General features: G+C 38.5%; 1 protein-coding gene across 1 annotated transcript in view; it reads left to right on the top strand.

Annotated features, from left to right (window-relative positions):
• LOC147225070 (uncharacterized) overlaps nt 1–12,155 on the top strand; it is a 53,413-nt gene that overhangs the window by 10,162 nt on the left and 31,096 nt on the right. The window contains exon 10 of the mRNA XM_086163589.1: nt 2,354–2,466. Within this exon, the coding sequence (XP_086019715.1) occupies nt 2,354–2,466 (113 nt within the window). The remainder of the gene's footprint in view (nt 1–2,353; nt 2,467–12,155) is intronic.

Below are 12,155 nucleotides of genomic sequence, written 5' to 3' on the forward strand. Positions count from 1 at the left end.
CATATCATTTGACATTTTACACCAGACTGTCCATCAGCTGCCATCTTTAGCCATGACTCCTAAACCAGCCTTGCTCACCAGCAAAAGACTTCTCTACTCTTTGTTCTCACAGCTCCCCCCTCGCATTTTGGAGTCATCACTACCGCTGTTTTGCTCTCAGGAGTACATGAAGTTGCCGTGTGGCATAAATTTTGGTGTGAGCAGGCCAGTGTGTAGACATCTGAGTACCCGCTAACTTGCTGTGATTGCACAGGAATGTGAACATAAAGGACAACAATTGTTCATGGGCTGGAAATCTTCTAAGCAGAGTAATTCAAGTAGATGTCAATCTGCTTGGGCCTCTAAGAAGACTCTGGTGTAAATAGGAACACAGTGTCTGCCGTGTTTGTAACATTCGGTGCCATTTTGCCAGAAATGTTTATCACTTCTTCAGGGCACATGGCTCTGAGTAATGTAGCCAGAGTAATACTGGTATGGTGGATCCATTTGTTTTCTGTTTGGTGTTTGTACATACGTATATAGGTATATATGTGTATATATATATATATATATATATATATATACGAATATACATATACGTGTGTGTGTGCACATACATACATACATACATACATATCTATATATATGGAATAACTGGTAGACTTTGTCCAAAAATATAGCTCATGTACTTTGACATTACGACTGACATTTAACTGAATTGCTGTGTCGAACCAAAGTTCTTGTCATGCTCTGATTATAGTTGCAAGACACTGATCAAATCTTTTTAGTATTGCATGTTGCTATTTCAAGTTTTGATATTGGCATCATACCAGTATATCTGTTAGACTGAAAACAATTATTTGTAGTTATATATCTGACAGACTCTTAAAAAAAGCCCCATTTTTTTTAGATATGTTTTGGCTTTATACTGGTTGATGCTTCAGCAGAGGAGGCCCTTTAACATGGGATGCTTTGCTTTGCTTGGTCTTTTCCTCCCATTCAGTCTCAGCTCATACAACATCTTTCTGTCTTTTTCTTTTGTTTGCCCGCTCATTCACAGTGGTCATTTCCCATAAACCTCCATGGGCTAAATGCCCCCCCCCCCCCCCCGGTTTCATTTTCTTCTGTGTCCCTCTCTCTCCTCCTCCGTGCCTCAGTTTTTCATCCATTTATCCTCATTGACACATTGACACCCTCATTCAGCCAGAGGGGTTGACACATCATTTGTTTACTCCACATTTTCAAGGCTGCTTTCAGTTGAGTCTATGTTTCGTTTTCCTTTCTCAAGCATTTAAAAGATTGCAAAACACGTTCAGTTTGCCGATCATTCTCAGGATAGATGTCCTTTTACGTGTGTGTTTTTGTTTTTCTAACTCAATACACAAATTTGAAATTCTCAGTCTCTTGACTACTCACACTTTTCCAACTAATACCAAGAATTTCCTTTGTTTGGCGAGGGTTGAGATCCTATTAGGGAAACTAAATCAAAGCTGCAAACGACAAATATTTAATTTTGAGATATTTACCAACTTAAGGCATCGGCAATTAATTCCACAGCCTTACCTCCTAGATCATTAGGAAGTCAAAGAGGAAAAAAAGATGTCACTTGAATTGTCTTAAGATTATTGTTGACTTGGGTTTCTCCGCCTTTGGTTGAGCTGTAATTTCAAGCAAATGTAGAGGGCGAATTACTATTAGAATTGGTTTGTTATTTTCATAATTTTTGAGATCGTTAGCATAACAGTCAATTGGTGGTGCATAGTCCTGTTGCGCAGGATGCAGGGTATACAGCAGAGACTATTAAATTACAGTCTAATGTTTAATAAGTCATTTAGGTCACTGTCAACACACAGGCTTTCTTTCAAATGAGCTGAAAGATGGTCTACTGTGCATCCATGAAAATCTGTCTACGTCTGCCATTATTCTTCCCTGATGACCACTCATCCTCCAGTTTTCATCCTCATCCAACCATTCTTTCTTCTTCTGCCCCTGTCCATTAATCACTCTTTGCTGGGTTTGATATCTCAACCCTGGTATCTCTCAAAATTTCCAATAACTTTTTTTTAACTTAATTTTCAATCACATTCTTTGTAACGAATCATTGACTTGTCTAGTGGGTCCACTCTGTCATCAGTTCTACTTTGTAAAGGAATAGTTTATCATGCTGGGAAATACAAAAAGTGCCTGCTCTTCAAGAGCCAAATGAAAAGAACAGTGTTTGTCTTGTGTCTCTCTGTTAGGGTACATTTGATCAACTACAGTTGAGCATAAATTCCCAATCCCATTGTCAAACATTTACCATTCTTAGATTTAATCTGCAGTCTCTCTAACTTGTCTTTACAATTCAATGTTTCTCCTGGCCATGCAATCCCAGAGCCCAGTACACTGTGTTGGTGCCTGCCATATGGAATACTGAGGTCCATGCCTGGGAGCTGAGGTGCATGGACAGTCTAGTGCTGGATGATACCCATCACGGCCCGAAAGCAGGTAAGGGATGCGTGATCACATACACAAAAGCAGTTGATCTCAAGCAGTTGCTTACAATGTAGGGGGGACACTGGGGACCACTTTGCAAACAGTCACCCAAACAATCGCCAGTCATTCAAGCCTGCTTCACTTAACCTGCAATGGCAGATACTGACTAGAACAGGCTGCCTTTGTTCATCCTCCTCACCTTTTATCAGACCTAAACTTAATAAACACAATCTTTTTTTGTATTTTGTTAGATGTTTCTCAATAGACTGAAGTTCAAAATGTTTTGTACCACAAGTTGTTTTGTCAGAAACATAGTATAGTGTTGTCTCATATTTGTTTTGTAAATTTTAATTTATCATTATGTGGCCTTATTAGTTCAAAATGTGCTGAATTTAGAATTTGGGTCACAAAGTATTCATAAGTGTTTTGAATAAGCCAACAATATCACCTATTTCTTTTTGTGTTACATTACAAAGTGGAGGGATGGTACATTCATAATGCAGCACACCGAAACACTTCTCGTGCCATGTCGCACTTTTCAGACAAAAGTTGTTGTGTCCTCAAGGTTAAAAATAAACAAATGTCGGATGACTTGTAAAGAACTGATTATCTCACAGCGTATCATTCACTGCATTGAAAATAAGCCGGTAGTTTTGTGTCTGTTCTCTCCACAACAGGTTTTGTGGGCTCCACTTTTTATTTTTCATCGTAAAATCAGTTGACCGGTGTCCAAAAAAAAGACCTCAACAGGATTCACTGAGCAGGCTGCGTGCACATGTTTCCATGTGTCTGTGCATGTGTGCCCACTATAACTTGTCAGATCAAAGGGGCCTCTATGCTTTGAAGGTTGTTCAGGTATCTGCTCGACAAGATCAGTGCACCCGTCGCTGCACCAACGTCGCCGGCACAAAAGACGCAGGCAGACTGGAATGCTGTCCTGATGTGCGTCCGCGTGTTAATGGCTGTGACTGAGCACCTGCTTGTGTCTATCTCTTAACAGACAGACTCTTGGGATGAATCACAGGTTGGTGGCTGCAGGGTGGTTTGTCAATGCAGCTGCAATTGCAATGGGCATGAATTGGAGGAAAAAAAGAGCTGTGTGTGATACCATGATTAACGGGGGGGAATTTACCAAAGAATCTCAAAGAACATGAGAGGTTTCCTTTCAGTGCAGTTGGAAGCCACTAAAGCATGTTTTACGGTAGGGATAATCCATCACCCGTGTGTGTGTGTGTGTGTGTGTGTGTGTGTGTGTGTGTGTGCGTGTGTGCGTGTGCGTGTGTGCGTGTGTGCGCGCGCATCTGTTATGCTTCTGAGTCAGGATGAGTCATCCTTATTTGCTCTCCTGTCAGCCTGTCTATCCCCCAGAGGCAGCACGGGAAATGAGCTGATTCATCTGCTGTCACCTCAACAAACCCCAAATTCCTATATATTCTGTCGGCATATAAATACACACACTTTCACTTATTTTAACTGTCACCTGACAAACTGCACCCATGACACATTTTTATTCTCTGACTAACAAATTTAGGCCATTTGTACCTGTTACCAGGCTCTAATTCTACAATTTTGTTGGTTTTCAGAAAATAATTCGGCCACAGTTGATTTTCCATGCAAATGTCATAAAATCCAAATGAGCTTTACAGAGATAAAGACAGTTTTTAAAAGTTTGAGATTTTGGACGTCAACTAAAGACTCAATTGATTATCCATGCTCTGTAGTCACATTTCCCCAGGTTGTGATGAAACCAGTTCAGGGGGAGTAACTTAACACAGAAACAGCACAGACGATCAAGTCCTTTATCAAACTAGAATTGATGTAAAAACTGTTGATGGCTCTATTGTTTTCCTGGCAATAGACTTGCTGATAAGCTCCGTCAACATCTAGGTAAATTAACATACAAAAAGCATCGTGCAATGAATTCTTCAATAAAAATGACAACAAATGGTAGGGAGACATCAACCTTGATAAAGACTCACAGTAAGGTAAAATGAAAAGTTAAATTAGGTGAGTAAAACATAGAAAGAAAATGTTAGGGGAAACAGCATATTCATCATCAGTATATTTGAATAAAATGTTTTTAATATATCACAAAATGATTTTTTATCATTTACATTACCCACTAAACTGTGTACACGATTCATTTGGAAAAAATGTTGCCTTTATGACAAAACATCTACATTGTATGTTGGTAATATTTCCAGTATTGCGTACATATAAAGACTGGGGAGGCTGGAGGCTTTTACAAGTTTCGACCATGCACGTCTTCCTTATACGAAGTCCACCACCTTAGATGACTGACAGTGATTTAAGGTTAACGGCATTGCCAAATAGTGGCAGCAAATGGCAAACACAGCAAACAGTCTATTAGTTTTATGCTCATTTGTAGTCCCCTTCACTGCATGTGTGATGTCTAATATTTGGCATTTCTTGTAGAAGTAAACACTCGAGAGAGTTGTGATGAAGCAGATTGCATCCCAGCCTAGATGCCATATCATTATCTTGCAACTTTCTAAGGGAGATCCTACATCTGAAATCTCAGATGTCATTCCACACATATAGATTAGCTGAGAGTTAGAATTCGAAATTGAGGTTTTTCTAGATTGTTTCAGCTTCACAAATGTGTTGACTTTGTTTTTGATTCCTGTCCCTCGCTTTTTGTCATTTTTCTTTTATATCCCATAATTTCATCTTATACTTTTGATGACTCGTTCCAATTTATCAACCAAATGAGTTTAGAAAGCCTTCTGAGATCTCCTTTCATAAAAGAGGCACATCCTATCTTTCTATTTACACTTTGTGAAAATTCGAAAACATCCACAAATACTTATGTGAGGTTTTGGCAGTCAGTGTGGAAAAGGAGCTAAACAGTGGAACAGAGGTAAACATATTAGCAGCACACAGATGGAGCGGAATAGAAGTGCATGTTTTGGCTTACCAAGCATGTGTCGAGATTGCCAAAACCCTGTGTTGTAAGTTGCGATTACAGCCCTTGTGTAAGTCTATGAGCATGACTTTACTGATATAATCCTTAAAATGTATTATCATTGTTTTTTCGTTGTCCTGCTTTTGTCAATTTGTCAATTAAGTACTGGCAAATACCCCACTGAGAACATCAGAGAATACCAAATTCTGTTTGCCTTTTGTTTGCTGACAAATTGATTACACATATCCAAACTGAGCCACGTGGATGAAAAAATTGGGATTGGGTCACTTTGACCATGTCTTGTCATGGAGTCATTAGTCTGCTTTTTATGTATTTCTTTTTTATGTTGCTCCCCTGCTGTAGTAACAGATGCTTGAGTCATGTTCTCCTGCAGGCTCCCACGACATGGTCCCTGTTCTCTTCCTCTCTGCCTGTTGCTTAAGCCTGAGTGTTGTGACTCAGCATTAATTTCCGTTCCGTGACCCTTAAAGAGCCTTCCGCAGTCTGTGCTGCTCACTAACAAACAAGAGGTGGGACCAGTTCATAGTGTCTTTACACTTGAGTTCCAAGTCAAGACCGGCCGGTCGTAAACTGCCTTTTTAGTCTCACAGAGTTCTCAGATGCGTTGTCTACAAATATGGTGATACTGTCATTCTTCCCTGTTGTAAAGCACAAATGCATAGGTAGATAGGGATACAATTTATGAATAGAATTATTCATGTAAGGACTGAGTTCAGGCTGGAACAAGGTCAGGTAAATCCATTGGTTGGGACCTTTAGTGACTCTACTCATAAAAAGAGAGAGAAGTGTTCCAAGGGTCAAACTGTAGACTTTAATAGATGTAGAAGTAATGTGTGTTTTAATTATGTTACTGTCAAGAAAAAAAGATGTTGATGCCCAAGTTCTTAGTCTTCAGGAGACACAGATGCTCAGGTCACAAGTGATTGATACCAAAAAAATTGAGGGTCTGTAAAGTTGAGCTTTGAATATACGGTAAGACTCTGCTTCAGCTTTGAAAGTTAACAGAACAAATGGTTAAGTAATAGTTTTTTTAAGAAAACAGTTGATCATAGACTTTTTGATTCCATAAACATTGTGTTTTTTTCCCCATCTGCCCATTAAAATAGCCACTCTTTAAATTCCCGAGGAATGTTGGAGAAATAAAGATAAAAGGGTAGTAAAATGTATTTTTTTCCAGTTATCTGTGGTTGAAATGGAGGTTAGAGGGTTTTGAGAACTACTTGCCATCTTCATAATGGTTTAATGACCCAAGGCCATTGTTGGCCTGCAATTGCATCTGTTAGTCCCACAGGAATGTCACGTCTCTTGTATGGATAAGGATTCGTAGCTGTGGGCACTTAGCCTACCTCTGACCCCTTGGTTGGACGAGCTTTTGAGTAAGCTTTGCTCTTTGTAGCGTTTGGCGTAATCCCTCCTCACCTATCCATCTCCATTTTTTTTATTGTTTGAAGTGGAATGCCCCCTGCTTGGTTAGCCCCAGGCTAACCAACTCCTCTTATTAGACCCCTCTCTTCTATTTTGACCACATGTTTGTCACAGGAATGTAAAAGAAGTTGAGTTTCTCGAAATACAGACGGTCAAGGTGTTTGTTTGCATCCTGATCCGTTTTACAACGCTTATTCCACCATCTTTTACATGTTATGGACGGGGGTGTCATATATGCTACTCTTTGTACTTTCCACCAACAATGACCTAGATAATTCTTTTGTTCAACTCCAAGTTGGCTTGCAGGTAGGAGGATGTTGTTTCATGTCCAGGCTCGTCTGACTAGTGAATTTGACTGAGAATGTGTTACAATTGTAAACACATTTCTTTCTTCCAATTAATTCCATATCTATTGAATATTGCTAAATCTATTTGCAGATATTTAAACATTTTCTTCATATATTTTATTTGTATTTTTTATTGGTTTGAACACTTATCACATGTAGACTCAGATGATTCATGTCTCATTCTTTATAATTTTCTCTTTTTGTGATGTAATATTTTTTTGTTGTAAACTTATTGATGATTTGGTTTAATATCTCACACATTTGCTTATCATTGTCATTGCTCTTTTTCATCAGCAATTTCAACAAATTCCTTTCAAAAAGTAAGAAATCGAAATCACAAATCTTTAGCCTAAAATAAAGTGGAATCAAAATAAGGAATCAGCATAAAATATCTAGATGATAACCTACAGATATTAAGCAATAAAATCCTGGAAGCATATGGATGAAAAATTTTAATGTTAGCATGCTACTGTACAGAGCGAAATGGAAGACCACCCCTTGTTATGCTCGAGAGTTCAGTGTGTTTGTATGTTGTTGTGTTTTTAACTGGAATTTTGAATATTTAAATAATCCCTGGGGGGAACTTGCCCTCTGCACCCACCATAGATGAACCACGAGCATTGGGTAGCCTATGAGCAGTACCCAGTATCAGTGGTTCAGGCATCACACTTCAACATGCTAGAAGGAGCTGGGGAATTAAACCAGGAACTTTTGTTTCCAAGACAACCTTTTCCCCCCCACCTGAGCCACACCTGAGGTTGTGAAGTACTGGTATTGGGTTTAATTTGACTTTTTTACAAGGAAACTCTAATTCAATTGACTCAAGTTCCCATTGATATTAGTGCCTGTAGTTATCATCTATGATTTACCTTTTATGAATTAAACTTGTGAGATTTGCCTTTTTCTTGGAGTATTATGCAGTATTCTATTATCTGACTTGGAGCTGGAAAAGTGTTCATTTGACACTTTTCTCAGGTGTATCTCTTCAGGAAAAGTAGAACAACTGTTAGTGCCCTTATCTCGTCTTTTCAAATGAGAACAAGGCAGCTGGCTAGGGATTCTGTGCTTGCTTGCACATGGTACTTAATTAGACAAAATTCTAAGAAGAATTAATTATTCATTATTTGTTGTTGGACTGGAGGCTTTCCTGCTGTAAGACGGTAGAAGAGTGAGTAAGAAGATACACTCGTATCTTTTAAAGAAAGAGAAAATAATTGTTTGCTCTAATCCAGCTGAGCCCAGAACCCTTTATCCCCAGGGTTAGACCCTGAAGACGTTCCTGCCTGCTTGCGTGTGCGTGTGCACTTTCATATCCTTCTGCTTTCACCTTGTAATTTTTTTTAGCCTCCTTCCCCCCTTGTTTAACCCAGGTGTGTGTTAGCAAGCACATGCATGTGTAAGTTTGTTGTTTCTGTTACGTGACTACTACAATCTATTTCTGAAGTAGAAGCATGTGAGTTTGAGACTAAATAGTGAATAGTCTTGTATATGTTTGTGTGTATATTTATGTATATGTTGTGTTAAAATCCAATCCAGGGAATCATTTATTCAGAGGCTTGTGGTGAATTGCAGGGTTTTAATCATCTGCGACTTCCCCCCAGCACTTTAAGTTAAATTTCTGAAGATGTAATATGTTCAGAATATTGATAAATATCCACAGAATCACAGTTAATCTGAGCATTAATGGCACTGTATTAAAATATCAAAATTTGTAAGCATTATCTGGTCCAATTTATGTTGCCATTTATTTGTAGCTGTGTTTATTTGATGTTAATGAATAGTTATTTGTATATTAGATATGAAATATGGCACACTTTGCCCGATGTCTTTGCAACCTGGGAATGAAAGAAAAAGCCAACTTTGAAATTTGGACTTGATTTGTAGAACTCCCATCAGAGAAGTACTCTAAAATGTTGATTGCTTGTTAGCTTGCATCTAGACATGACAAGGAGGGAATACGTATTTTGAATTAATCTCTGATGTTATTGCTTTACTTTAGTGGTTTCTTTCTGGCATCAGCTTAGTGGCTTGTTCCTTTAAAATGGTGCACTTGTTTTTGTGTCACTATATCTCATGTATTAGATATATGTGTTCATTTTATTTTACTACACTTTGTTTTTACATAGAATCCCATTTTGTTTTTAAAGTTTCTATTCTCTTTCTCCAAAAGCACTTGGGCTGTTTTATAAATATACACATCCATTGATCAAGGCCTGTCTAGTACAGCATCTTCTTAGATATCTGCTTGCATTTTACTGTTAACACGAGGAAATTCACAAAAATTAGTACCTTGGAAAACATAACATTTCCACATCATGTGCCTTGTCTAGATGAAAACGGTAAAACACGCACCCCATTTATTGCTTGAAAGTCAAAAAATATTGTGTAAAATCAGATGACATCAAATGTCAACTGACCAAGTATTTCCCAACCCTACACTGACCTCTGTAAGTTTCGGGAATCACAGAAGAAGAAACCGCTCTGTCACTGTTATCTTGCCACCACCGTAAAATTTTTCAACAATGTATTAAATATATGGAGTTTAAATTAGAGGCCCAAACTCTGTTTAGATTGCCCATCTTTCTTGTTGTGACAGCCATAATTACAGTTTTGAAAGTAGTTCTTAGTATTTTGTGGTTTCTTGCCTCCCCACTCTCACTGTATGCTCCACTTCTTTCTGTTTATGCCGTTTTGTCTGCTTCCCATCTTGAGGTGACCTCCGTGTCTTCTCTCCAATGTCTGAAAATACTTAACCACTGGAACCAAAGTAAGATCTAGTCCACTTTCTTGTGTTACAAGCTGCTAAACGCTCGATACCCAACCTCCACAGCCCATGTTTGACCTCTGCCATGTGAGAATGAACTTTAACCCTGCAGCCGGTCTTAAGGTGCATTAAGACACAAGCTGTGAATGACAGGATGTGGTAGGGGTCAGACCTCACAGGTCACTGGATAACGGGCGAACAGGCCCTCTCCCTGCTATTATGGGGCTATCTTCTTTGCTATTCTGTTTTTTCTCACATTCCTGTTACATTTCGGTCTGGGTTTCACTTCATATATCGGGCTCATAGGTTCTACTTGTTTTCAAATGTAGTTTAAAAGCATGTTTTCCAGTAAGATGGTAGTAGGTGTTACTGTTGTTAAGAGCAACCTTGATTTGATACCATACATACTGTTTGTATTACAACCAGGTTGATTTGTGTTTTTAATAAAGGTAGCTGACATTAACTGGCATTTTTCCATAATGCCAAGAGCAAATGCAATGATTTCATGCAACTCAACATTCACAAATTCCACACAGCAACGTTCAAAGCTTTTCTCAGTCTCAGTACAGGTTATAGCATTCATTATCATACCATAATCATGTTAAATCAACCAAAATAATGATTGCACAGAGGTCAACTGAAGTCAATCCCCACCCCATCACATACAGACATTTGAAACAACTTACTTTGATGGAGAACTTTCAATACCCGCCGACCTACATTTGCAAGCTGCTGCTTGATGAGAACTGAACTGGTAAAAGTGTCAAGTTTTGCACGCAGCTCAAATGGCACTCAGCTCAGAGCCAAGCAGCTTCAGTCAACATTATTTCTAAAAAAAGGTGTGAGTTATGTATTTTTGAGCCACCTCTGTTGTCATGTCTGGCCATTCAAAGACTTCCCCTTTTAGACAAGCAGTGGTCACCAGACATAACCTTTGTTTTGACTGAGCTGTATGTGTGAAAGCATATGTCAGAAGAGTTGTATATAGCGTCAAATTATCTTTTATCAACTTGCACCCAAGAGCTAAGTCTGTCTTATCAGTGACGACTCAGAGTTTGTTTGTGTCTTTATGAGTGGATGGATTCAAATTGAATCAGCTGCACGTTTCTCCAGAGGTTAAATTTCTGCTGCTGATGAAGCTTCTATAATGTGTAATGAAGATGCCAAATTATATTAAGGGGGAAGAAAAGACTAGCTTTCCAGTTGCTGTAAACAAAACATTTCAATCTTGACAGCCTCCTACACACTCTCCCCCCACGCGTCTGACCAAAAGTCTCTGGATGTGAGCTGCATGTCTGAAGGGCAACTCTAGTCAAGTTAGGCATGATTTCCTGGCATTGACCATTGTTTATGTCTGCAATGGGCTTTGTATTCCACCAGATTACTGATATGGAGGCCCAGTTTCTTTTGTATCATGATGTTGGAAGACAATTTCACTGTGAAATTACTGATATACTTTAGCATAATAAATGCAATTCCATAGGCATGGCCGCTGATGTTTACTTAAGTTTCGCTTGCTGGCCATGGTCTTGGATGCACTCTTATGTGACACCAAGAAATTCCAACTCCAACTTTTAAGTCTTTGACTTCCCCAGTAGAACAGCTTGTTTTTTCTTTCTTTTATCGCTCAATCTGATGTTTTTTTTTTTTTTTTTTTAAGACAGATACTAATACAGAGTGTTTGTGCATGGAATGGGAGAGTACAGTATCTGAAGCTGGTATTCAGTTGTACTAAATGTAAGCTGTTTTCTGCCCAAATGAACACACTGTGTCAAAAAATAAGTAAAATATATCACTGCTATTCACACCAGTTCTCATGTATGTAGGTTTGTACTGAATGTTTTGGAGTATGTCAGTCTTGTAATGGGACATGTTGTCGGAAAGAAGAGAATTAGTGTTGAACGAAACAGTATGACTGAAAAAACTGCCTATGCGAGAATATAGGTGTTTTGGTTTCCTCTTCTTTCTTAAACTTCCTTTATTTAGGAATTTTGATTTATTGATATTTGTATTTCCTTACAAGTTAAGCGGAAGATCTGTGTACTGTAACAATAAAAACACTCTTCTTCCTCAACGACTATGTTTTCCCAAAGCATCAAGGGGAGTGGTAACATGCAAATGTTGATTATAGCTAAAATTGTTCATCTTGTGAAAGGATATTACCCTAACAAAATAATGAGTGTGCAGTGACTTCAAACTGGTTTATTTTCAAATATCC

Source organism: Fistularia commersonii, chromosome 17 (genome assembly GCF_037954325.1).
Source record: "Fistularia commersonii isolate RoL2024-O1a breed Wild chromosome 17, RoL_Fcom_v1.0, whole genome shotgun sequence".
NCBI lineage: Eukaryota > Metazoa > Chordata > Actinopteri > Syngnathiformes > Fistulariidae > Fistularia > Fistularia commersonii.